General features: G+C 40.3%; 2 protein-coding genes and 1 long non-coding RNA gene across 7 annotated transcripts; 1 reads left to right on the forward strand and 2 right to left on the reverse strand.

The window, feature by feature from the left end:
- Positions 1 to 72: 72 nt before the first annotated feature.
- ftr59 (finTRIM family, member 59) lies at positions 73 to 13144 on the reverse strand. 2 transcript variants are annotated; one of them, XM_073939804.1, is made up of 6 exons: positions 9545 to 13144; positions 5473 to 5568; positions 5156 to 5377; positions 4849 to 4999; positions 4097 to 4144; positions 73 to 3976 (listed from the first exon to the last, which is right to left on the reverse strand). In XM_073939804.1, exons 1-6 carry the CDS (start codon positions 10115 to 10117, stop codon positions 3456 to 3458), a joined length of 1611 nt encoding a protein of 536 aa, XP_073795905.1. In that variant the 5' UTR covers positions 10118 to 13144; the 3' UTR covers positions 73 to 3455. The 2 variants fall into 2 exon arrangements, with proteins under 2 accessions (XP_073795905.1, XP_068072958.1); XM_068216857.2 differs by having other exon boundaries at positions 87 to 3976; positions 5156 to 5389.
- Positions 13145 to 14378: 1234 nt separating this feature from the next.
- Positions 14379 to 24963, reverse strand: ftr58 (finTRIM family, member 58). 4 transcript variants are annotated; one of them, XM_009296647.4, is made up of 7 exons: positions 23234 to 23874; positions 19234 to 19329; positions 18931 to 19164; positions 18243 to 18402; positions 18051 to 18098; positions 14896 to 15087; positions 14379 to 14783 (listed from the first exon to the last, which is right to left on the reverse strand). In XM_009296647.4, exons 1-7 carry the CDS (start codon positions 23810 to 23812, stop codon positions 14740 to 14742), a joined length of 1353 nt encoding a protein of 450 aa, XP_009294922.1. In that variant the 5' UTR covers positions 23813 to 23874; the 3' UTR covers positions 14379 to 14739. The 4 variants fall into 4 exon arrangements, with proteins under 4 accessions (XP_009294922.1, XP_073795904.1, XP_073795903.1 ...); XM_073939803.1 differs by having other exon boundaries at positions 18931 to 19152; positions 23234 to 23812; XM_073939802.1 differs by having other exon boundaries at positions 14379 to 15087; positions 18931 to 19152; positions 23234 to 24963.
- LOC141380635 (uncharacterized) lies at positions 23740 to 27622 on the forward strand. The gene is made up of 2 exons (XR_012398985.1): positions 23740 to 25564; positions 26334 to 27622. It is a non-coding gene; the product is annotated as an uncharacterized lncRNA (long non-coding RNA).
- Positions 27623 to 27689: the final 67 nt, after the last annotated feature.

Here is a 27689-nt window from a genome sequence, read left to right on the forward strand (position 1 = left end):
ATATATATATATATATATATATATATATATATATATATATATATATATATATATATATAAAAGAAGGATTTAAAGTCCTCTTATTTGGCACATCTTTATGTGTGATCATTTTGATTGAATCAGATTTACAACATCAGACCAAACATGTCTTAACGGATAAAATAAACAAATGCATACATAAATGTGAAAAATGTGCGCATTAACATGTAAATAATGAAAAAACTCAATCAAATATATATTGTCATTTTAATAAATCCCTAAGTGATCCTTTCAACAGAAGGTTAGGCTAAAATATTCATAAGAATATATATATATATGTGTGTGTGAAACTATAATAAAAACTAAATGCAAAATAATACAGATCTTGCTTCTTACTCAACAGGAGTCACAAATATGCACTGATCTCACTGTCTATGGGCTCTATTTTGACGGCAAAGTGCAAATCGCAGGGCGCAAACACTTTTAGGGCTTTCTCCCATTCCCTTTAAGAGTCAGTTGCGTCGCGCCATGGTGCATTTGCTATTTACATGACGTAAAGTAAGTGTAAGTGGAAAAACTGAGCATTTCCCTAGCAAGAAAACAGTTAAACAGAGCATCTGCAGCGCGAGAATGAGAGATAAATGATCTACTTTCACTTTCACTCAGGTGGATAGGGAAACCTTGTACACACAGACATCCATTAGCCTATAAATAATTAATTTGTTTGTTAAGCGCAAATATTAGTTTCAAAACTATTTCTATATTCAGTTCTAATTTCCAGCAAACAAATAAATGAACAATAATAATGAAGTGTGTTCAAAAAACTGAGTTATATCCTAATACACATGCTGTGCCCCATATGGTCTAAAACCTGACAGGTGGGCAAATCTAAGCTTGTTTTTAATAAACAAATATAAATATGGATATAATAAATAATACTGCTAATAATGATAACATTATACAAAAGCAAATTGTTATGAATGAAGTGAAAAAGCCTCCCGAGATGAAGAAGACATAAAGGCAGTGGTTTTTATATTTGTGTAGGCCAGAAAATATGTTATGTAATATTTTAATCCTTTAAATTTATATCCGATATATATCCTTAATATATTTATTCTTTTTCCTATGTAAAGATATTTGCGTATTGCTCTACATCTTGTGTGTATTAAGCAGTGTGTAAGTGAGGCGCACAAATAACGCGCTCTGAGCTGGACAGTAGACCGGCTTTGTTCTTGTCTTTTAAAAAATCTATTATAGTTTCTCAAAATAGCAACGCGCCAGGAATACACCTTAACACTCCTCCCTTTTTAGACCACAACGCCTATGGGCGCACATATGAGCGCAAATGCATTTGCTTTTTAAACAGCGTGGCACACAACATCAAAACGACTCCTGCGCCAAGCTAAAACAAGCAAACAATAATTGCGTCGTGCATTGCGCCGGGTGTATGATAGGGCCCTATATGTTCAGTAAAAGTTAAGCTGTGAAGCATGGGTGCCAAAACTCTGACCCAGAGGGCTGGGTGTCCTGCAAAATTTAGTTCCAACCTTAATCAGATACACCTGGGCTAGCTAATCAAGCTCTTAAGCCAAGGTCAAACTGGACTTTTTGCCGCATAGGCTTCCATTCATACACACGCAAATGTGTCAGACTGGTGTTTTGTCGATTTGTCCTGCCTTGTCAGATTGTCCGTCCTCCCATTCAAAAAAATAGGTAGCACATTATTATGACGCAATATGCTACCCACCAGATTTTGCTAAAAGTGTAAATTTTAATGTGGAGCAGTGTGATATGAAGTTGTAATATCACCCTAACCTACCTAATCCCTAACCCCAACCTCAGAACTATTCAAATACAGTGTTGGTCGGATAAAATGTCAGAACACCAGAAAGTCAGGGTGCTTTAACACCAGTGAATCAATTCATTTGTTCTGAAACAGGGATTAAAATTGTTACATTGTTGCTCTTTGTTCTTGGTGCGGTTCACTTTCACACGGCAAAGTTTCTACCTTGCTGAAAAATCCAGATTAAACCAGCTTAGGCTGGTTGACTGGTTTTAGCTGGTCGATCAGGCTGGTTTTAGAGGGGTTTTGGCCATTTCCAGGCTGGTTTCCAGCCATTTCCAGCCTGGTCTTAGCTGGTCAGGCTGGGAGATGACCTTAGCTGGTTGACCAGCCTAGCCAAGCTGGAAGTCCAGCCAAAACCAGCTATATCCAGCTTAAACCAGGCTGGTCAAGCTGGTTTTAGCTGGATTTGGCTGGTAATTTTCCAGCCTGACCAGCTAAAAACAGGCTGGAAATGGCTGGAAACCAGCCTGGAAATGGCCAAAATCCCTCTAAAACCAGCCTGATCGAACAGCTAAAACCAGCCAACCAGCCTAGGCTGATTTAAGCTGGATTTTTCAGCAGGGTAAACGGACCAAAAGAGCTAAAACAAGTCACATGTGATTAAACTCTCCTCACATTGGTCAGTTTCACGGTTTATTTTGCAGAGTCCCACTCAGCTGTCAGGTCGATGGTAGTGGTTTGATGGTGTTTGACAGGGTACGCGCGATGTGTCTGAAGAGCGAGGAGGAATGCGGTGGGGAGGGTTGAGAAGGGTGCGAAACATATTTGAGGACTGGGAGAAGACGCGCGATGTCTGGGAGATTATCACTCGTTTGTGGGCATCCGGGAGTCTCTGTGCATTTGCGGGAGACTAACGAATCTTCCGGGAGACTTGGGATGTCTAGAATGACCTCCCGCCCTGCTCATAATTCTCTCTTCATTTAGCCGTATGCCTATTACACATCCATAATAAACTGTGATATAACCGCTCTCGGATCATATCGCTTTCTCACTACAATCGATCCGCTCCAGAGTTTGTTTCAATCGAGTTCGAGACCACCTCATTCAAGCAATCTCGGAGCGATTGTTTTGGCGCGGATCCGAGTGCGATTGGTGCTTTTACATATGCAAACGATCTGTGCTAACAGGGCAAACGTGACAGCTTCCGAAACAAAAGTCTATGTATGAAAACACCCTCAAGCTTGTGCGACAGTTTGCTGCACTGCAAAGTTAAGCTTGGTGAACTCTGACCTGCGAAATTCCACATCATGTGACTGCATGAGAGCAGCTGAATGTTAAAACATGACCTCTCTGGACAGAAATTTAAAATATAGACCAATCGCTCGCTTTTTTAAATGTCTAATATTCTTGTTTAATCCCGCCCCTTTTTGTAGCGCCGTACAACTGAAATTTGCAATGCTCAAACTCTATTGTGACTGCCGCATTGCCAGACTTTCTAGAAACATCCTTGCACGTGTGTTAAGGCAAGTTGGAGCTAAAATTTGCAGGACACTGGCCCTCCAGGGCCGAGTTTGGACACCCCTGCTGTAAAGTTCAACTGGATTGCTAATATAATGAAGATAAAACATATTCTGATTAACCATGCAGATCAAAGAAATCTGGGTAGAATCCCTCTATAATCTATTCTGGTTCATGAACACAGTTCCACAGATGATCCAATATGAACAAAAAATCCAGGACAGACTGGCTCGGTGAATGTGGTCTGGACTGTGTGGATGAGTCTCATTGTGTCAGAGACGCTGTAGAAGGACAGAACTCCTGCACTGTGATCCACATACACTCCTATTCTACTGCTGATGGACTTTAAAGAGAGATCACACTCTATGTTATTGTGTATGAATGAGTATCTGGAAGGACGACAGATCAGGGCCCAGGACTGATCATTATGTCCGAATCCACACTCATAACCTCCACTATTCCGGCTGATGCTTTTATATGACACTGATATATACACACATCCACTCCACTCAACCTCCCAGTAACAGCGTTTGGACACACTCTCTCTACACAACACCTGCCACAGGTAATCAAATCTGTCTGGATGGTCAGGATACAGCTGGAACTTGTTATTGCGAGTAACCACTCTGTTGTTCTCAGATAGATGGAGGTGTTTATTCACTGTGTTCGGATCCAGAGTGAACGGCTGAGAATCTGATAGAGACAAAACAGCGGAATCGGGAATTATAAATCAGTTGTTGTTTTAATGTAGACAAACTCTTCATTCTCCTTCCACATGAAGAAAATGTTATGTTTATTTTCTCAGTAACTTACATTGCAAGATGTCCTTCCTGGTGTTGTTGATAGTGCTGGCGAGTTTGACTGTGGAAACCAACAGACAGGAACAGTGTTAATGTCAGTCATAAAACAAAATACTTTTCAAATATGATGTTGTACAAAACAACCGGCATCTAGCTCTCTGCAACTCTCACATGGTCGCCACTACAGCTAAGCAGGGCTGCGCCCAACCAGTACCTGGATGGGAGACCACATGATAAAGCTCGGTTGCTGCCGGAAGTGGTGTTAGTGAGGCCAGCAGGGGGTGCTAAACCTGTGGTCTGTGTGGGTCCTAACGCCCCAGTATAGTGACGGGGACTCTATACTGCTCAGTGAGCGCCGTCTTTCTGATCAGATGTTAAACCGAGGACTCTTTGTGGTCGTTAAAAATCCCAGGATGTCCTTTAAAAAAGAGTAGGGGTATAACCCTGGCATCCTGGCCAAATCTGCCCACTGGCCTCTATCCATCATAGCCTCCTAACCCTCCACATATCAAAAATTGGCTTCATCACTTTGTCTTCTCTCCACCAATCAGCTGGTGTGTGGTGTGCGGTCTTGCGCAAAATGGCTGCCGTCACATCATCCAAGAGGATGGTGCACACTGGTGGTGGATGAAGAGACCCCCTCCCCCCATTGTGTAAAGAGCTTTGAGTGGCCAGAAAAGCGCAATATAAATGTAAGGATTTATTATTATTATTATTATAACAGATGACTAATTTCTGAGAGCAGATGAATCTCCAGGACTTCACCTCTGTCGGAGATCTTCTGGATCTCCTTTTTGCAGAAATTCTCCAGTGTGACTTTCAGCCGATGGCCAGATTCTCTTAGGTCATCAAACAATAATATAGAACTGAGAGAGGCATCTGTAGTTTCAGGAGGAACGGAGAGAGACTGGAACCTCTACAGAAAACAGAAATCAAACACATCACCTCTAAACTTCACAGAATAACCAGTTGCTGACAGAAAGGCCACTGATTCTGCGCTCATGAACTGTCATGGCAGTCTCCTGTCAGTGCAGAAGTCCACTAAGATGCTGTTCTACTGAATCTCTTTTACCTGCAGGAAACGCATGTCATCCTGTGTCTGTGAAAGCTGCTCCAGCTCAGCATCTCTCCTCCTCAGATCATTAATCTCCTGCTGCAGTTGTTTCATGAATTCTTCAGCTTCACTCACTGCAGTCTTTCGCTGATCTCTGATCATCTGCGTGAGCTTAGACAATTGCCTCGCAATGGAGCGGATGATCTCATTAAAGATCCTCTTAGTTTCCTCCACTTCTGTCTGTGCAGAGAGCTGGTAAACACATTACAATCACACAACCTGTGAGACACAGTGAGCTTCAGTGAGACTCAAACTCTTTTCTTCTCCAGACTGACCTTCTGAGAATCCACAGCCGCCCTCAGACACTGAAGATCTTTCTCTCTCTGCAGGACTCTGTGCTGGAGCTTCATCTGCATCACCTTCAGCTCTTTCTGGAGGACAAACCAACATCAGCAAACAACTGTCACCAAACCAGTATGTAAAGATTATCAGCGTTGTGCAAGTTACTTCCAAACTGTAATACATTAGAGTCTCAGAATTAAAATATGTTACATGACTCTTATATTACTTTTTAATTACTTTCAACAAAATAACTACAGAATTAGAAGTTAACATTCTCAAATAACTAAATGTACTGCAGAGCATTTTACATCTAGTAGAAAGTGATATGATGTAGGATAATGACTCTCTGTGACCTATCCAGACTACTAACAATATAGTGTATAATTGGCAACGGGAAGTCTCAAGACAATGCAAGAAAGGATGACAGCCAGAATCACAAATGATCTAAGTCTGTTAAAAGTATAATAGAGGTAAAGTGATTATCTGGCAATATCTGTGAACAGCTTGGGTATAATCATATTAGACACAACAGACCTATATGTAAAGGCCAATGCCATGACAAGATGCAGATGTTTTTTTTCTCTTTTCTTGTTGTTTCCATTATTTTATTCACTTTAAATTCAAGTGGTTCACAACACAAAGCTGTCATGCACAAAGTGAACATGATGATACGAACATTACAACATTAAAACCATTGTATGTTATATATAAACAAACTGTTAAAATTTTAGCTAAAAGGCCAAGGAGCTATCATCATTGCAACTGTATTGCACAACAAAAATTACTAACATTTGACAGTTTCTTATTTTATGCTGAAGTGTGTTTAATGTATAAAATATTTCATGATCTTGCACCACCACCCCTCAAACAATGTGTGATCGTCGGCAAGGACAATATAAGACAGACTAGATCATCTGTTAGAGGTGATTGTTCAGTTAAACTTAAGAGAACTGCTTTTGGACAATCAGTTTTTTCAGTTAAAGCAGCAGAAAGATTGAATAAAATACCAGTGTATACCAGAGAGAGCAGCACTTTTAATAATTTTAAAACTGTTCTTAAAATTTGGCTAAAACAAAATCAAATATGCAGCCACTGATTTGATTTCATTTTTTTGACAATGATGTGTTGTATTTATTGTACTGTAAGTGTATATTGTATTTGTTATAACTGTTAAATTTGTTACTTCCTGCCCAGGGTCTACAGATGTAAATTAGCTTTATAGCTAACTCTGGCACAACATGTCATGTTGTACATTGTCCCTGTATAAATAAATACAATAAATAAATAAATAAAATGAACAGCTTTCTCAGTATAAAGTGCAAAAACAGAGGACCAACATCTCAACCTCAGTCATTTCAGGCCATAGAAATGATCATATAGGCTAAACATTGCTTAAAAAAGAAAACTGATCAATCAGAGATGTATATGCCTCTAAAAAGACTAAATTAATCCACTGACCGAGAGAAACTTAACTTCTGCTGATTTGCCTAATCACTCTTATCTTTATATTTCAATATATAAAGCATATCAACATTCTTGGGAATTCTCTGGAGAGCATGAAAAGACGGAGGAAACACAAGGCACAAATTGTGAGTCCGCATCATCTGACGGAGCGAGAGCAGATTATTGGAAAATGATCAATTTGGCCCAAATGATGGAGGACAAATGTGGGCCACAGTTGGCAAAATTCTGGCATAATCCTTTAAGGGTAATCTGTGTTTAAACCTAAATTGGCTCACACGTGTAAGTGCAAATGTTGCCCATTTATCTTAAGACATGTGGGCAAATATTCAGCACAGTAAGCTATGGCTAATGTGGATTTGAGCCTATAGTGACCCAGAGAAGATATGACAAATGTGGCCCAGTTTTCCTGAAACTAATGGGGGCCACTTTTGGCAAATATTTTGCACAGTAAGCTCTGGCTATTGCGGCTGTGAGCCTAACCTGGCCCAGAGAAAAATATGGCAAATGTGGCCCAGTTATTTTAAAACATACAGTATGTGGGCCACTTTTGGCAAATATTCAGCACAGTAAGCCATGGCTAATGTGGATTTGAGCCTATAGTGGCCCAGAGAAAATATGGCAAATGTGGCCCAGTTATTTTAAAACATACAGTATGTGGGCCACTTTTGGCAAATATTCAGCACAGTAAGCCATGGCTAATGTGGATTTGAGCCTATAGTGGCCCAGAGAAAATATGGCAAATGTGGCTTAGTTATCCTAAAACAAATGTGGGCCACTTTTGGGAAATATTTGGCAGAGTTAGCTCTGGCTAATGTGGCTGTGAGCCTAAAGCGGCCCAGATAAGATATGGCAAATGTGGGCCAGGTTATCTTAAAACATATGTGGACCACATAGACTAAAGTCACCATCATGGAGAAAAGTGTTTGCTTTAGTTGGGCTCATAGCCCTGAACCTCTTAAAATAATTTTTCTTTTGGGCTGCTGTAACTTTTAAGTAACTTTGCTTGAAAAGTTTGTTTATTACAGCAAACAAGCCAAGTAAAAAACAAAACAAAACAATAAAATTAAGTGAGGCAAAACCTATGATGAAATAATGTAATTCAATGATGTTAACCAATGTTTAATCCATTATTAGAAGTAACGTTATAACATGCTTGCACATGTCACAGAGTTATGAAGGTTTATAAGCTAAAAAACAATCTATGGTTTATCTTCCGCTCACAGAGACATCAATAATCAATAAGCATATGAACCTCAACAAAAGTGACAATTAACAAAATGAACAAAACTCACAAACATCACAAGCAGGATATTTAAACTGACAAAATCAACAACTTTTATATAAACAGCAGAATCAACAGCAAATAATGAAAACATGAGCATTAATAAGCTATAGAATGTATTCACTGCAATGCATGCTGGGATTATTGTACTTTGCCACACCCAGCAAGTATAAGGTGTAGGCCAGATCTGGGCCAGAATAAAAGCAAACTGTGGCCCAGAATAGGGTCAGTTCTGGTTCATCTGGTTGGATTAAGGCTGATATGTGGTATTGCTTTGGCTTAATTGTGGCCCAGATCTGGCAAATAGGAGCGGACCGCCCAAGAGCCATTTTCCATGCTGTATGTGTGCCGGATTTGAGCAACATGAATTTTGCTAGCTGGGCTGCTTTCAGTTTTTCCAGTCATTATCAAACGCAGAAGAAGCAGTGCTGTTTTATCATATTAAATGAATTTTACGGTTCTCTTATAATGCTGCCCAATGTAGTCTTATACTGTACATCATGCAACATATTAAAGCGTTTTTGGTGTCAAAGATGTCTACTTAGTCATGTTTAACAACTACTGTCCTGTCAGACTCGATAGCCTTGTCATGCAGAATTCAGTGTTGGGCAGTAACGTCGCTACAAGTAGTGACGCTACAAGCTTAACTACATTTCTCAGAAGCGTGGCGGTAGCGTCGCTACTTTCTAAATCAAATAGCTTTTCAGTACCATAACAATTTTTTTAGTAAAAAAAATAGACAATAAGTCTTACATAGGTTTATGTAAATGAAAGACTAAATGAACCAGTTGTTTTTAGGCTTATATGCTACCTATGAATGCTTTTTCAGCCATTTGTACTGTATTCATTTTCATTCATTCATTTTCTTGTCGGCTTAATCCCTTTATTAATCCGGGGTCGCCACAGTGGAACGAACCGCCAACTTATCCAGCATGTTTTTATGCAGCGGATACCCTTCCAGCCGCAACCCATCTCAGGGAAACATCCACACTCATTCACACACACACTACGGACAAATTTAGCCTACACAATTTACCTGAACCGCATGTCTTTGGACTGTGGGGGAAACCAGAGCACTCGGAGGAAACCCACACAAACGCTGGGAGAACATGCAAACTCCACACAGAACTCCACCTAGCAACCTTCTTGCTGTGAGGCGACAGCACTACCTTCTGCGCCACTGCATCACCGTATTCATTTTCAGTGTACAGATTAAAATAATCAGACTTCTCCCACAAAATACAAACTGTTCAAAACTGATTTTGAATGACACGATAATGGTTTGCAGTTTTGAACAAACAATTCTTCTCAGTCCATACCTGTTTCACTGTCCTCTGTGCTGCGTATGACACAGCTGTGTGTTTTTTTTGTTTATAATCCTTACACAGTTCACAGATGCTCTGCTGGTCAGTGTCATGGTACATTTCAAGCTCTTTCTCATGTTTCCGGCAGATCATGTCCTGCAGTCGTTTAGTGGCGTCAATCATTTTGTGTGGCTTACGAGAGTGAAACTCCTCATGGCGCTCAAAATGAGTTTGACAGTAAGATTCCTGACACACCAGGCAGGATTTGATGGCTTTGTATTTTGGTTCAGTACAGACGTCACACTGCACATCTCCAGCTCCAGCATAAACGTCAGCAGAAGGTTTAGTCTTCTTCAGTTTCTCCACTATTTCAGCCAGAATGGTGTTTTTAGCTAAAGCAGGTCTCGGACTGAAGGTTTCTCTGCACTGAGGGCAGCTGTGGACTCTCTTCTCATCGTCTTGATCCCAGCAGCCTGTAATGCAGCTCTTACAATAACTGTGTCCACAGGGAATGGTCACCGGGTCCTTCAAGAGATCCAGACACACTAAACACATGAATTCATCTTGAAAAACTCGAGCTTCTGCCATTTTACTGCGAGAATTCAAAGACGCAATCACTGCAGCACAATCAAGCTTCAGTTTTCCTTTTCCAGAAGTCCGGCCCTAAAACAGCTTCCTGCCTTTGTGTTTGAGTCCTGTGTAAAATACTTTCACTTTCAAATTCCTGCAGTGTTCATGCACCACCTTTAAATAAAAGCGGAGTATTTGTCATTTCTAGTTTCAAGCTAAGGTAAAAAAAGGGACACAGATTCACTACTTTTTTAGAAGTACTAAAATCACTCCTAAATACTATTCAAGTAAAAATACAAATGTTTCATACCGCTTTAAAAAACTTGCTAACTTCCTTAAGGCTTTCCCCTCAGAGGAAATCCTGCTGCCATTTAAAGTGCCTTGCAGATAATCCATGTTCAGTTTTTAATACCCTTCACTCTCTAATTTTCTTCCATCTCATTTCCTCATATGTCATTGATTATTTACATTTACATCTAGTCATTTAGCAGACGTTTTTATCCAAAGCGACTTACAAATGAGGACAAGGAAGCAATTTACACAACTATAAGAGCAACAATGAATAAGTGCAGTAGGCAAGTTTCAGGTGTGTAAAATGTAAGAAGCAGAACATTAGTAATTATTTTTTTTTTTTTGTAATACAGTTAGCGGTAGAACCAGAGAGGCAATTGCAGATTAGGAAAGGAAGTGGAGACTAAATAGTTCAGTCTTTTCTTGAAAACAGCGAGTGACTCTGCCGTTCTGATGCAGTTAGGGAGTTCATTCCACCAACTGGGCAGACTGAATGCGAGAGTTCGGGAAAGTGTTTTCTTCCCTCTTTGGGATGGAACCACGAGGAGACGTTCATTCACAGAACTCAAGTTTCTGGAGGGCACATAAATCTGCAGAAGTGAGAGCAGATAAGAAGGAGCAAAGCCAGAGGTCGCTTTGTAAGCAAACATCAGAGCTTTGAATTTGATGCGAGCAGCAACTGGCAGCCAGTGCAAACGGATGAGCAGCAGAGTGACATGTGCTCTTTTAGGGTCATTAAAGACCACTCATGCTGCTGCGTTCTGAAGCAGCTGAAGAGGTTTGATTGAGTTAGCTGGAAGCCTGGTTATGTTACTACTGGCCGAACATCTAAATGGGTTTTCAAGAGTTCACACTTAGCTGACGATCTATCAAAAGCTTAATTGGCATGCTGTGCCGGGAGAGAGCCATGAGCTCAAGGGAGCCCGAGGCTTCCTCCCGTTGGCAGAGCGAAAGGGGAACTTGAGCTCGGTGGATCTCAGAACTCCCCGGCTGCGGTAGCTAAGGGAACACGTGAGAAAAGGGGCTAGACAAGTACTTGTTTGTAATGCATGATGTATATCTTTGGATGGTGGGAGAAAACCGGAGAACTCGGGGAAAACCCACTCTGACACGGGGAGAATATACAAACTCCTCACAGAAACACCTACCGGCCTGGCAGGGCCAGGGCCGGCAGTGTTCTTGCTGTGGGGATCACAGTGCTAACCACTGGGCCGCCGTGCCGCCGGATTAATAGTAAATGAGGAGAATTGGGGAGGAAGGGGGGGGGGTTTCTTCCAAAGGAAGATAAAGTGGACTGAAAACTGTGGTTATTTATAGTAGCTTAGGGCTCATATGATTGGAAGATAATGATTAGGTAATACGATCGGCCGTGATAAATCATAAACACTCTAGAAATTAGTTTATAAATAAACCTCACAAAAAATGGAATGCTTTAAACCTTTGAGCACTTGAGAACTACACTATTGTGACATCACAATCTCATTCTGGCACATATAGGTGCTGGGGTGGACAGATAAAGCCGACTCACTCCCTCTGTCAAAATTGAGAGATCTAAGAATGCAGCCTTAGTGAAGTGGCTGAGGGAAATTTACATGGACAGACCCTTGACTCCTTGATTATGATTATAGGGAGGATTCTGCTTCATTTGTTCACTCTCTGAGATGTTTCAGATGTTCCATTAGTAGTAGAGACTTTTGAAAAAGTAATCAAACATATACAATTGAGACAACAAGACAAAAAAGATTATCTTTTAACTTTAAGTGCAGCCGATATTATTTTCAGAGTTCTTTTGTTTTCATTCATATGCGTATATGCTTGTGTTTCCTTTTGGATGAGTTTGGGTGATTTCCTATTTGCTTAGTTTCCCTGTTTGTTTGTATATACTCCTTGTTTTGTTTAGTGTACAGGGATTCTCTCTTCATGCCTCGCTTAAGTGATCTAAGATGATTTGGCAGATCCTGGATCTGTTAATCTTGATAACTGATCTCTAGCTAATTTGGTTTTTCAAACAGGTTCATGAATCAGATTAAATGCCTGGATGAACTGATCTGAGATCGGTGCGTGTGTTGTGAAGGCCAGATCTATTAATCCTCGTAATCATCATCTGCAATGCAACGATTGGCTGACGGCACAGCAGCGTAATGACATCATCTGATTAATATTCAAACATCCATGTGAGCTAAATTACATAAAATTTATAGTAAACGGTTTGTTAAATAAGATACGCAATAACTTTTCACCTTTGTTGTGGGCTTCAGCCTTTACACTTTAATATGTCAAGAGTAGTTGGCAATTTATTTAGTTTTACAGTTAGAGCAAATTTTCTTTTTTATAGTAGCCATAGTAGTATTTTTGTAGCAGGTTCCTTAATCTGTGTAAAGAATAACTGGATGTTTACAAAAGCATTTTGATATTGGTAAAGGCATCTGCAACTTTTGTGAAGCATCAAATCAACTGTCAAAACATGATTATGACTGCATAAATGTATTAATGCTTTTTAAAAAAAGTCACATATTGTGCATGTCTATTATCATACACAAAGGCCCAGTTTCACAAACAGGGCTTAGATTAAGCCAGGACTAGGCCTTGGTTAAATTAGGCTATTTAAGACACATTTATAAAAATGGCCTTAGAAAAAGATTACTGGTGTGTTTTTTATCTTGGCAAGCCTTAAACCTTGTTTGTGAAACAGTGGGAAATTGTACTAAAGCAATCTAAATATTTCATATCAATAAACTTTCTCTTCAAACCACCAAGTGCAAAAAAAAAAAAAAAAAAAAAAAAAAAAAAAAAAAAATATATATATATATATATATATATATATATATATATATATATATATATATATATATATATATATGAGCAATATCAGACGAGTAGCAGTGCGATATGGCTGTATATCGGCACTGGTGGGAGGCGTGCGATGCCCCCACCAGTGCCGATACACAGCCATATCGCACTGCTACGAGTGTGATATTGCGTTTATTCAAGTTTGACGGCATAATTGTGTATATAAAAACAAAATCAAACATGGAGAGTCTCAAAAACCCTTTTGTATGTGGAACTACTTTCTTCCACATTGGATTCAAATCATAAGCTGACAGTTAAACAGTTGAGCGTGCATCTTTTAAACTTTAGATCTGTAGTGTCTGCTTTTTGCTGGCTGCATGTGGGTGGAGTAATACACAAAGGGTAAAGAGGCTGTAGGAGATCTGATATTGCAGAATATCGCACGGCAATCAGCCAATCAGATTTGAAAACCAGACAGAACTGTTGTATAAATATACATATATAAAATATCATATATAATTTAATGTGTTGGAATATGTGTCGCGAACTGAAGAGTTGGTGCGAAGAAAAATGAAGAAAGGAAATCCCAGAGCTCCCTTATCTCTATAGTCAACAACAGTTCTGACTGAAATGTTAAATTAAGTTTAAAAATCCCCCCCCAAAAAAACATATTCAAAAAACAACATTTGTATTCTGTGGTTCAATCGGAATAATCTGAAGCTCAGAGAATACGTTTGTAATGATAATAATGCTTTTATCCAAAAGTTTCTTCTTTTTAGTGTCAGTATATTGTGCACATTCTAAATGCGCGCACAAGACACGCGAGATTGTCAAAACTTCCATCTAACACTGTCTTTCCAGTTATGAAACACAAAAATACAATAATATTTAAGCATTTAAAAATTCGGGTGATGCAGTGGTTAGCACTGTCGTTCTGCCCGAGTTGGCATGGGTTTTCTCCGGGTGCTCCAGTTTCCCCCACAGTCCAAAGACATGCGCTATAGGTGAATTGAATAAGTTAAATTGGCTGTAGCGCATGTATGTGAACGCGAGGATGTATGGGTGTTTCCTAGTGCTGGGTTGCAGCTGGAAGAGATTTTCTGCGTAAAACAAATGCTAGATAAGTTGGCAGTTCATTCCGCTGTTGCAAACCCTGATAAATAAAGGGACTAAGCTGAAGGAAAATGAAATAAATTTATAATTTATAATGAAACATTTAATCATCACTAGAATAAAAAATACATTTACACATAAGAAAAGTGCAAACACAAATTCTCAGAAGGACACACACACATTGATCTTACGGTCTACAGTACATAAAGTTGTAGTGCACGAAAAGAAAATAAGAGACTCTGGAAGACATTTCTGTTAAATTTTATAATCCATTCTGCTTCATCAACACAGTTTCACAGATCCATAAACACCAAACCCAGGATACAGAGGCTGACTAAATTGGGTTTGGACTGTGTGGATGAGGCTCATTGTGTCAGAGATGCTGTAGAAGGACAGAGTTCCTGCACTGTGATTCACATACACTCCTACTCTGCTGCTGATGGACTTTACTGGGAGATCAGTGTCTGTCTTATTTCGTCTGAATGAGTATCTGTCAGAGGAGCAGAACAGAGCCCAGGACTGATCATTTTGTCCGAATCCACAATCATTACCTCCTCCCTTCCTGCTGATGCTCTTATATGACACTGATATTAACACCTTACCGCTCCACTCAATCTCCCAGTAGCAGCGTCCACACACACTCTCTCTGCACAACACCTGCCGCCAATCATCAAATCTGTCTGGATGATCAGGATATGACTGGACTGCATCAATATCAGTGATCACCCTTTTGTTCTCAGACAGACAGAGGTATTTATTCACTGTGTTTGGATCCAGAGTGAAATTATGGGAATCTGAAGAAGAGAAATCAAAAGAATCAAGAATTATGAAGCCGACTGACCATGTCTTCTCTTCGTCTGATCAATAAATCAGTGGTTTGTCTCAATACAGGAGAAAAAAGATATTATATACAAATTATCATTTATATCAAGGGTCATCAAGTTTGGTTCTCGAGGGTCGGTGTCCTTTTTTAGCTCCAACCCTGATTAAACACACCTAAACAAGCTAATCAAGCCCTTACTACTGTAGGTATACCTGAAACTTAGGCCCCGTGTACACTAATGCGTTTTAGTTTGGAAACGCATACGTTTTGCTATGGTTAAGCCATCCGTCCACACTACGCCGGAATTTTCGAGTGCCGAAAACGGATTGTTTTGGAAACGCTGAAGAAGCCGTTTTCATTCTGAAACGCTACTGCTACGTCTCAGTGTATATGGGGGAAAACGGAGAGATCTGAAAACGAAGGCCGGGCCGCAGACATTCGCTAGCTGATTGGGACTTTTGTGTCATTGCGTATCCTTCCCTTATTCGTCAAGCCCCTATCACATGACTATAGCACATGGCTTTGACACTACCGGAAGACAACAGACCAGCCTTCACTGTTAACAACAACATGGACACAGAAATGGGAGCGTTGTTTGTACTATTGTCTGTTTTAGGCGCCATTGTGCAGTTAAACTCTGTCTTTTTTACTACATCAGCGGCATATATTCGCTAGAACGCGCATGCCCAGAGTGCGCGAATGGTCACGTGATATACGTTTTTGGTGGTGTAGTGTGGACGGAGATATGTTCAGAAACGCTAGGTGAAACGCTAGTGTGGACGCGGATAGTTTTTGATCTAAAACGCCGTTTTCAAACTAAAACACACTAGTGTAAACAGGGCCTTAGGGTGTACACACACTATGATATCTGAACCATGCCTAGGCCCTTTTCCCGGATCGCTTGAGAGGTGTGAGTGCTCTGAATTGGGCTCAGGCGCAATAAACTTGGCCGTCCTTGACCTGGTTGGAAGACGAGTGCCAAAGCACGGTACACTTGGGCTCAGGCGCAGTACGCTTGTAGGGTGTACTCACACTATGCTATTGGAACCGTGCCCAGGCCCGTTTCCTAGATGATTTGAGAAGTGTGAGTGCCAGATCGCGGTTCACTTGGGCTCGAAACTGAAGATGAGACGTGACTTTTAAGGGACTGTTTCCTATGGATTTATTAATTATTCTTACAGTTCAATGAACTCAAACTGTCGTAGATTATTAAAGACGCAAACCCCTTAACTGCACGACAGTTGCACCTTTAGCAAACCTCCTAATTTCTGTAGCATGAGGACTTTATGATTGTTTATGAGCCTCAAAAGTGGCTGATCTGTTCGGTAGAATATATGACTGCATGTCACTGCATCTCAAACAACTTAAAACGATATAAAGAAATCTCCACTGTGCTGAGCGAGAGCGCTTGAACAGCGCATCATCGATGACGTAAGCGTGCCCAGGCCCGAATGCAATGTGAGTGCGGGCTGTCGGAGGAGACCGAAGGGGGGACAAGTGTGCTTCGGCCCGGTTCAAGGCAACTGTACATAGTGTGAGTACGCCCTTACTTCCAGGTGTTTAGAGGCAAGTTGAAGCTAAACTCTGCAAGACATCCGCTCTCCAGGGTGAAGTTTGGTGACCCCGGATTTACATGATCAACTAAAACCTGTTTATCATGATTTCTTTCTCCTCCAATATTAAGGCCCAATCCCAATTCTAGCCCTTAGCTCTTCCTCTTACCCCTCGTTTTGCACGTTTATGTGAAGGGGTATGAGTATCCCAATTCTCTTTAGCTTGAAGGCGTAGGGCTAGAGGGAAAGGCTTGATAACCCTTGAAATTGAGATTTTTCAGGATCACACCTAAAATCAAAGGGTTTAAAAATTTGCAACACCATCTACGTAGCTGCACACGGAAGTCAGAACTAGAGATGCGCGGTTGGCGGTTATAGCCGCGGACTCCGCGGATAAACCGCGGATCGGGCGGATGACGTTACGAAAAAATAATATTTTAATTAAATTCGGGCGGTTGTACTGTTTTTATAGGCATAGCTGGCGCACCAACGAAAAAGCCTAGGACTGACTTCACAGAATGGGAGGAGGAATCGGATACACTAATTCTGGATGAAGTACAGAAGTATTCCTCTACAAACTTCCGTATAGACGGATCAGCAGAGGAAAATCTACTTCCTTTTGGGAGAAATAAGGCCAGTCATTCCCACGACTACAGCACCTTTCCAAGAGAATTCTATGCATTTCAGGAACAAGTGCTGCAAGCGAGCGCTCCTTCAGTGCAGCAGGGCGCATTATAGTGGCTATGCAGGCGCTCCCGCCTGAATCCTGACACTGTAGATGCTATTTTGACGGATGATGAATTTTGTCATGCGGTTGCGGATGAAATAATAGCCCATCCGCGCATCTCTAGTCAGAACATGCAGAAATTTGTTTTTTTTTCATATTATGAAGTTTTAACAAAACAAAAAACACTAAATTTCACAATTTATCATCCCCAATAATAACTCCTGTATAGTAGTCCCACAACATACTTTCACATCTGTCTCTCAATGACCCTGATATACCCTATCAGAAATGTCTTGTGCCTGGGAATGAACTTTTTTTTTTACAATGTCTGCTATAATGTCAATGTTGTCACAAGCTCATTGCCTTTAGTAATTTCCTGAAGATAAATACCTATAAATAACACAACTGGAGTAACTACAGCAGTCGCAATCGACAACCTTATATAAAGCGAGAGATTGCAATGACATATGATGACGTGTGCTGGTGTTGTAGTGCTGTCCCATTTCTAAAGGGGTACATTTTGAAGCCCTTCCCCTTCACACTCTGTTTTAAGGGCCAGAGAGAAGGAGTAGGGGAACAAAATGAAATTATGATTGGGCTTAAGTACACAAACACACTCAGTGAGTTTGTCTGCTCATTTTCTTAGCAACTTACATTGTAGGAAGTCATTCCTGGTCTCGGGAACAGTGTTGGTAAATGTGTCTGCAGAAATCAACAGACATGAATCGTGTAAATGTAATGTTGAGAGAACAAGACTATTGATATACATGCATGATATTAAATGATTTAAACACGTTCAAATGAATGAACTCATTTCTGAGAGCAGAGGAATCTCCAGGACTTTACCTCTGTCAGTGATCTTCTTGACCTCCTCTTTGCAGAGATCCTCCAGTTTGACTTTCAGCTGCCGAACAGATTCTCTCAGCCCAACAAAAGAAAACTGAGAACCAAGCGGACTCGTTTGAAAGTCTGTAGATTCAGGAGGAGCGGAGAAAGACTGGAAACGCTACATAAAACAGAAATCGAAACTCATCTCCACACTTCAAGCAATTACCATAAGTCACAAGTGTCAAAGTCAGTTCCCGCAGGGCCAGTTTAGTTTAACAGTTTAGTTTTAACCCTAATAAAACACACACTTGAGTAATACTAACTAATAGTCTTTCAGTCTTGTTTGAAACCTACAGGTAATTCTAATTATAATTATAAAACCTTATATTTATGGGCACCTTTCAAAGCCCTCAAGTACACCTTACAATATGACAAAGTCACGTTATAAAGACAAGACAGAAGAGTAATATAAAGTATATAGTAGTATATAGTAAAAAGAAGGTGCAATAACTAGGTACTGATAAAGTGAGCAGGAAGAGCACATCTTCTTGTTTTTGCCATGCACACTATATGTGAATCTAGAATATTGGATGTGACTATAAAACATCTGTAAGGACCAGACATCATTGCATTGAATCTGAAAGAAACTGATTCTCCAGTCATTATTCAGGTCCCCCTTGATTCTGTTCTACTGAATCTCTGTTACCTGCAGGAAATGCATGTCATCCTGTGTCTGTGAAAGCTGCTCCAGCTCAGCATCTCTCCTCCTCAGATCATTAATCTCCTGCTCCAGTCGCTCTATGAGCCCTTCAGCATCCCTTACAGCAGTCTTTTGCTGATCTCTGATCATCTGCTTGAGCTCAGAGCATTGTCTCTCAATGTAGCGGATGATCTCAATAAAGATCTTCTCAGTTTCCTCCACTGCTGTCTGTGCAGAGCGCTGTTAAACACATCACAATCACACAGCCTGTGACACACAGTGAGACTTAAACTTCTTCTCCAGACTAACCTTCTGAGTCTCCACAGCCCCTCTCAGCTGCTGAAGATCTTTGTGTCTCTGCAGGACCCTCTGTTGGAGCTTCATCTGCATCTCCTTCAGCTCTTTCTGGAGGAAAATTCAAGAATAGCAAACTAAAATAACAAAAACATCACTTGAATGTTTAATGAATCCAGTATTGGTGTAGAATGGACTGGATGTTATACTGTTCAAACCAGAGGCGGACCGGGACAAAAATTCAGCCCTGGCAATGTAACGTTAGCCACACCAGCCCATGCTCTACCACAGAGGTTGTCAAAGTGGGGGTCGGGACCCCCCGAGGGGTCGCGGGACAATAAAGGGGGGTCGCCTGGTGATTTTCAAAAATCAATTAATTTTTATTAAACCTTAAGACTTACTGTATTTTATCAATAACCTACTGATGAGAAAAAATAGTTGTTTATAGTTGCTATAAACTATATAGTTACTATAGTAGCTTATAGTTACTAGTTCTATTGGATTGCGACTTCTCGGGTAATTACAATATACTTAAGGACACAGCAATACTGTCACATGCAGCAGATTTTGTAACACCAGGTTAAACTTTCTAGCACATTTACAGCACTGACATACATAAAAAAAAAAAAAAAAACAAAGAATAGACTTGGGTCTATTGGTGTGTGTGCGTCATTTCATACAAAGTTTCTGTATTTATAACCACCACCTCAGAGAATATTGGGGGTCGCGAGTCACTGGCATTCTCATTTTGGGGGTCGCGGGCTGAAAAGTTTGGGAACCCCTGCTCTACCACACCGACACAGCCCCACCCACGGACCCGCACATTCACTACTTTTATGGTGTACAGATGGTAGAATAATAAGAGCAGTACCATACGTAATGGATATTTCAACATTTAATGTATGTGTCTGAAACAAAAACAACCTGTTTATAACAAATTTATCTGAATAAAAGATTAAATAAATAAATAAAATAAAAAATCTGTGCATCTTGTCGAGTCCGTGTGCTGTGTGTTTATACTGTTTGTTTGCTATTACTTATAATAAAAGTAACATGAATGTGCACACACCTTTACACACAAATGGACAAGCAGCATTAGCAACAACTCAGCATAATTTTATTTATAAATACCTATATATGTCATTCTCTGCAGTGTCGTTTATTGCCACTGTCTATATGTTGGCTTCTCCTTGTTTCTAAGTTGACATTGTACACATTGTCTGTCTGATTCCACATCTTCTCATCCTTTTTAACTCTCTCACTGCGAGTGTCATCATTATTTGAATCACTGCTTATGCTAGGCTTTGCCTCATTTTTATTTTGAATAAATTTTAACTTATTAAACAATTATAGGTGACCTAATGAAAAAATATGAATAACTATGACCTAATGTACAGTCTCTGGCTGCACGAAACCAGTCAGCCATCGCCGATTGGGCCAAATGGTTTACATTTAGCTATTATTATTATTATTTTTATTATTATTACTGTTATTATCATCATCATTATAATATCACATCTAGCAAGAGATAAAAGTTGCCTGCCTTTAAAAACAATACAGATTAAAAAAAAAAAAAAAAACTGACTGGCCACATTTAAAAAGTGGTCCGGGCCTTCTGCCATTTGCCAGAATTGCCAGTCCGCCCCTCAGGTTTCATGTGTTGCTTCACATGAAAATTAGTTTTAAATTCCCGCAAAATTCCCACAAAATCATTTGTGTCTTATACAACCTATAGTTTTACAGCAAACTATGTGCTAGTTTCAAGCGCTGAGCTTAAACATCAAGACTAATAACCACTTACACTGAATTAACTTTGACTGAGGCACTAGATGCGCTGCTTGAAGCCGCGACGCGGCACACCAGACACAAGAAGTGTCCATAATCGACGCGCCATGAATTTTTGAATTCTAAACATAGGTTTCTGTCCGCAGCGCCCAGCCTCCGACTTGAAGGGCCGTTGTGTGTGTAGCACTGAGCGTCGTGCCACGCAGAGCGGCGCTTCTGGTGTGCGACCTGCAGGCAAGTTCGTTATTTTATTTCCAATGGAGAGACGCGCACATGAGGCAACGCACTTGCACTTTTCCAGCTGGACCTAGTTAAGATCACAGGGAGCTTCTGTGATAGCGAGAAATGCAAACGACTGAAGTTTAAGGAAGATGCAATGAAAAGTACACAAACCTACCTAAAGGTAGAAAAACAATAATAGACCTTTTACGCACTTCCGCATTTTTCGAACGGAAATACGTCAATGAAGTGCATTAGAACTTCCTGTTATCATAGCGGCAAATACGAAAAATGGCAGAGTCAAGAATTACAGTTTCTGTTGTGTTCCAGGCTGTTCGTCTTCCAACCAATAACAGCCATACCTTTTATTTCATTCTTTTCCTGTGGATCCAGACCTGAAACCCAAATGGATACAGGCGATGTAAAAAGAGGAAGGGCATAGTTTTCATGTAAAAACAGGTAGCACCTATGTCTGCAGCCGGCACGTCGCTCCGGATGTTTACAGTGGTGGCTGCGTCGTTCGTCGCCTGAAGAGTGGTGTTGTCCCGAGCCTATTCCCTTGGGACAACTTTACAGCTCCTTTGAGAAGGGAGTCAGTATATGACAGAACCTACATACGTCTAAACAGCTATGCTGTGCAGATAGCGACATAGGGGCTAAGGCAGTAAGGATGGATCACGACTAACTTGTTACGTTTAACACCCACCTGCATTGAGGTAAAGTTGGTTTAATATTCACACATTCGTTCATTTAGAAGTCTCTATATTATTTACCATGTTGCTTTGAATATTCGATCGAAATTAGCATGCAAATATGACTTGAAAACAACATTAACACTGGATATTTGACTGTGAACAATGTTGTACTTTGATAGTCATTGGCTGCTAATATGATTTCGCTATTTAGAGTTTGCAAATAATACTTTAAAGAAATTATATTGTTAAGGGGAAAGTCTGAATGTGCAAATATAAAACCAACTTTACCTCTATCTCACCTGCAGGTAAGATTGTTCATAGTGTATTTAGTTAACGCTAGTCAACTGTGTGTACCGTTATGCATTTCTACCTGAACAAATTAATGTTAATAATATAAGCTGTTCACGAAACTCAACTAATAAAATAAAATTATTTTTAAATAATTAAACAATTTATTGCTGTGACGTAGTAAATACACAAATTTTTATCATACTAGCATGTGTGGAAGTATTTAAAACAAGTGTGTTACAACTGGCCCTGTGTTAGGTTCTGCCCCGCTCTCCCCTATTTTAACTGCACGTATTTAATTACTTATTTAATTAACTTCGGAAGACAACTTAGGCTCGCCAAAAACACTCTAGCTGCCATTTCTCCGCCAAAAAAAAACTCATACCGGAACTGGGTTTACACATTGTTGATGTACTTCCGGTTTTTGCGTAAAAGGTCTATTCTGATTAGAGCGATCATGTGGAGAAAATTGATCTTGTGTTGAGCCCAATGAGCCTTACATCTAAAAAAAGAGCAAGGGTGTTCCTTTAATGATATCGCTTTGACTCACATACTGAAAATGGCTGACGTGAAACAACAAACTGAGGATGGTGATCCGCCTGTCAGTTGATATTGGTGGGCGTGGGGACCGCACTCCTACGTCAAGTTGCGGTCGCTCTGAAAACCGCTCCAATGGGTCCACCGTTTTTATGTTGGTAAATGGAAAAAAAGGACTGAGTGTGTTTATATCACCCCAATATGATGGTCTATACACTTTACCTACACACATGTCTGTCCAAACAGCTTAAAATGTATATCTTTTGACCAAAGGTGCCCTTTAACATCCACCAAAACTACTTTCCATTTCACAAAAGATTCTCTCTTTAGATATTAAAATGTCATTAACACTATGAAACAAACAAGTTATTTGAAGATCTGTTTTGCTCAAGGTTTCCTCGAGGAAACAAAAAAAAGGTTCATGACATGACAGTGAGTGGATGATTAAAAAGATATTCATGTAAGGGTAAACAAATCATTCAAGTTCATACCTGTTTCTCTGTCCTCTCTGCTGCAGCAGATACTATTTTGTGGTTTTTATGTTCATACTCTTTACAAATCACACAGATGTACTGTAGATCAGTGATGCAGTATAGTTCTAGGTGTTTCTCATGTTTATGGCAGATCATGTCCTGCAGTCGTTCAGTGGCATCAATCACTTTGTGTGGCTTACGAGAGTGAAACTCCTCATGTCGCTCAAAATGAGTTCGACAGTAAGATTCCTGACACACCAGGCAGGACTTGATGGCTTTGTATTTTGGTTTAGTACAGACGTCACACTGCACATCTCCAGCTCCAGCATAAACGTCAGCAGAAGGTTTAGTCTTCTTCAGTTTCTCCACCATTTCAGCCAGAATGGTGTTTTTAGCTAAAGCAGGTCTCGGCTTGAAGGTTTCTCTGCACTGAGGGCAGCTGTAGACTTTCTTCTCATCCTCCTGATTCCAGTGGTCTGTAATGCAGCTCTTACAGTAACTGTGTCCACAGTGGATGGCCACTGGGTCCTTCAGGAGATCCAGACACACTGAACACATGAATTCATTTTGATCCACAAAAATTCTTGCTTCTGCCATTTTACCTCATGAATACCAAAAGACACAAACACAGCTCAACTGCACTTCAGTTTCTCTTTCCCAGACGTCTGTTACTAAAACAGCTTCCTGGTGCTGTGTTTGTGTCACATGTGTAAAACAGGTGTGTCTGTAGAGCAGGTTTCTCATTCCTGGTCAACAGTCACTTCCCTGCTCTCTTTATCTGTGTATGGAAGGTTACTTTGGAAATGTAATAGATTATAGATTACTAGTTACTACATTTAAATAACAAGTGGTGTATCTATTTGAATTACTTTGTTCATTCATTCATTCATTTTCTTTTCAGCTTAGTCCCTTTTTTAATCCGGGGTTGCCACAGCGGAATGAACCGCAAACTTATCCAGCACACGTTTTACACAGCGGATCCCCTTCCAGCTGCAACCCATCTCTGGGAAACATCCATACACTCTCATTCACACACATACACCACTGACAATTTAGCTTACCCAATTCACCTGTAGCATGTCTTTGGACTGTGGGGGAAAACGGAGCACCCTGAGGAAACTCACGTAAACACAGGGAAAACATGCAAACTCCACACAGAAACACCAACTGACCCAGCCGAGGCTTAAACCAGCGACCTTCTTGCTTTAAGGCAACAGCATTACCCACTGCGAAAGTAATTCGCCCAAATTACTTTGTTAATGTAACTAATTATTTTTGATTGCATACATTCCTAAGAAATGTTTTAAAGTGTCAATTTTTTTCTTTTAAACCAATCAGTAGATACAGTAGTACTCAACATGAAACACGGCCACCAAAAGTCTACTTAAATAACTATTTATTCATTCTCTTGTCAGCTTAGTCCCTTTATTAATCCGGGGTCGCCACAGCGGAATGAACCGCCAACTTATCCAGCAAGTTTTTACGCAGCAGATGCCCTTCCAGCTGCAACCCATCTCTGGGAAACATCCACACACACACTACGGACAATTTAGCCTGCCCAATTCACCTGTACCGCATGTCTTTGGACTGTGGGGGAAACCGGAGCACCCGGAGGAAACCCACGCAAAGGCAGGGAGAACATGCAAACTCCACACAGAAACGCCAACTGAGCCGAGGTTCAAACCAGCAACCCAGTGACCTTCTTGCTGTGAGGCGACAGCACTAACCACTGTGCCACTGCCTCGCCCTTAAATAACTATTTAATAAGAATAAAATAGAATGTTGGGAAAGTAAGTACATCCAGGGGGGCTAAGAGAGACTGGAAACTCAAAGTGACAGCAAAGCAAATCAGTCCAGCCAAATTAGTCAAAACTAAAGTCTACATATTGCTTTGCAATCAATCAGTCATTTGTCATTTACGAATCCCCGCGACATTCTGTCAAGCGAATCTTACCGAAATCATGAAAGAATGTGTGCAATCTGAATAACGCCTAAATGACAAATGGGCATCAGGACGCAAGATTCATTCATTTCTTTTTAAGTAATGTGTCATATTGCATGACAATGCTATATGTCTGCAAAGTCAACACAGAAAGTCTAGCATATTAAAAAGTTTCTCATCCACAACATATTGCTTATCATTGGTGCTGTTGACCAATATGAGCACACACATGAGCTCTTCTGTACGGTGTATCAAATGGCAATACAAAAAGAGTTTGCTGTCCTGTTAGGTAAATATGAAATGGAAGAAAGTGGATTTGCGGCAGCATTATGCTTCCTTGTATTATATGTCATTGAGGAACCATGACAAAATAAAATACATGATGGTGATCAAGAGCTGGAATTAGCGTGTAAATCAGAGGTCTCAAACTCGCGGCCCGCAGGCCATTTGCGGCCCTCAGTGCAATATTTTGTGGCCCGCGCCAACCGCTGTACACTGACAGAATCAGCGGAGCGGGGAGAGAGAGTGCTCCCCGCTCCGCTGATTCTATCCGTACACAGCGCTGTGACGGGAGGGAACTCGCGCCGGCCAGAACCAAGGTAAGCTGTTCCCGCCCCTGCCTGCCACTTAGCTACCTATCTGCAGCCTGCCACCTACCTAGCTACAGCCTGCATCTTATATATATTATAGGTAGATACAGACTGGCACAGACTGATGTGACTGGAGTGGGGTGGGGGTGTTTTATTTATACATATATACGCCTTTTTTAGGTGAGGGAATGGAAGTTTTGAGTGTGTGAGAAGTGTGTGAGTAGTTATTCTCCACCTTAAACTTCAATAAGTCAAAGTACAGGTCTAGACTTAATGATGATCATCTTCAAGCCATACTGAGGGTCTCAACTGCTTCCGCTCTAAAGCCAAATGTGGTTCAGATTTGTGAGCAGAAGCGCTGTCAAGTCTCTGGCAGCAAGGAGTAGGCAAAAGATGCCATGTTCAGAAGAACTGTTCATAATCTTCACTCAATGTTCTATTAATGTTCAGGACACTTCATGTTCAGAAGAAATAATTGAAACTGTTAATAATGACATTTGAGGACTTTTTTTGTGTGAAATCCCTTATGCGGCCCAGCCTCACCCAGACTTTGCCTCCTGCGGCCCCCAGGTAAATTGAGTTTGAGACCCCTGGTGTAAATGAACAAATCACTTATTGTGTTCTCATTCACATTGCAGTGCAGGGAATGTTATAAAAATGCTGTTTACTGACATTTTTAATGCCATTTTTAATTTAAATAATGTTGGTTTTTGTGTACCTTTGTTTACAGCTAGTACTGGGAAACATCTTCTGCATCTCCAGAAGTGCATCTTGCTGAAATGGAATGAATCATTTCATCTACTGTTTTCATTCTGAAGCCTATTACATATATGGGAAAACTGCCATCTGTGGAGCACACTTGATATTCAATTAAATATACACTGCAATTCATGCAGCTTCTTGATGGTAGAATGCACATTGTGCACATCACACAAACACGGAAGTAACATGTAGTCATGGCATATTTGGTCACCACGTCAAGCTTATCTTTAGAGAAACTACATGATCTGATACCAAATTAACAATGTGAGTCATAACCAACAATAAAACTATGACAGTGGCTGTCATAACCAACAATAAAAAATGTTTAGTCTGAACGAGGGATAAGAAGATAAGTTATCTCTTGTTGTCAATTATTTACTAAAATTGAAATTGTTGAATTTACTTTTCATAATTGTTTACTATTTTTTTAGGGATTTATCATATGTATTTTCAGTAATAAGTCAATCTCAGTATTTCTACTGAGCAAAGAAAATTAACCGCAGATATGTAGAAGTCAGGCCAGGGGTCATGACAGAAATGTACAGTTCTTAACACGATGCATCTATTGCGCAACCCCCTTAAATCTTCATGCCCTATCTGACATCCCAAAAGTGGTGGGAGGGGGTGGGAATTGCAAACTAAATAGCAAAGAGAGGAGGCTGGGGACGGGTGATGGGTAAAAATACAGGAGACTCCCGGGAAAAAAACGGGAGTGTTGGCAGGTATGGTCTTTTACCAGGCCTAGCCTGATGCAGGGGTACTGTTATGGCTTGTTTGGCTCGGAGGATGAAAAGGGCTAAACATAATTATGACAGCCCAATATTTTACAAATTACCCTGAGACATTAGCTGCTAAGGATCAACACAGACAACAAACGTGGCAAAAAGTGGTTTGCTTTAAATACAATAAAGATAAAAAAAGAATATTTAATCACCCAACATAAATTTAACAATGTGTACAATAAATGCAAAATAAAGCAAACAAATCAAATAAAACAAAGCTAATATAGGGAAGGAAAATAAGCTGCGCCAAATCAGAGAAAATAATAAATTAAACATCTGCTAACTCAACCTTCCCCACTTCTAAATAATTAAAGAGAAATATGTTAATAGATTGAAAAGCATCTTTGGCATCACATGCCCATCACTAAACTGCACTCACTGGACAAACATACAAAGGG

Source organism: Danio rerio, chromosome 23 (assembly GCF_049306965.1).
Source record: "Danio rerio strain Tuebingen ecotype United States chromosome 23, GRCz12tu, whole genome shotgun sequence".
Classification (NCBI taxonomy): Eukaryota; Metazoa; Chordata; class Actinopteri; order Cypriniformes; family Danionidae; genus Danio; species Danio rerio.

Coding starts and splice junctions, on each gene's coding strand:
- ftr59 (XM_068216857.2), bottom strand. CDS start 10,117: ATGGCAGAAGCTCGAGTTTTTCAAGATGAATTCATGTGTTTAGTGTGT. Junction 5,390..5,472: donor CGGCTGTGGATTCTCAGAAG/GTCAGTCTGGAG, acceptor TGTGTTTACCAG/CTCTCTGCACAGACAGAAGT. Junction 5,000..5,155: donor ATGACATGCGTTTCCTGCAG/GTAAAAGAGATT, acceptor TGTTTTCTGTAG/AGGTTCCAGTCTCTCTCCGT.
- ftr58 (XM_681071.9), bottom strand. CDS start 23,812: ATGGCAGAAGCAAGAATTTTTGTGGATCAAAATGAATTCATGTGTTCA. Junction 19,330..23,233: donor CAGAGAGGACAGAGAAACAG/GTATGAACTTGA, acceptor ATTTTCCTCCAG/AAAGAGCTGAAGGAGATGCA. Junction 18,099..18,242: donor CAAGAAGATCACTGACAGAG/GTAAAGTCCTGG, acceptor TGATTTCTGCAG/ACACATTTACCAACACTGTT.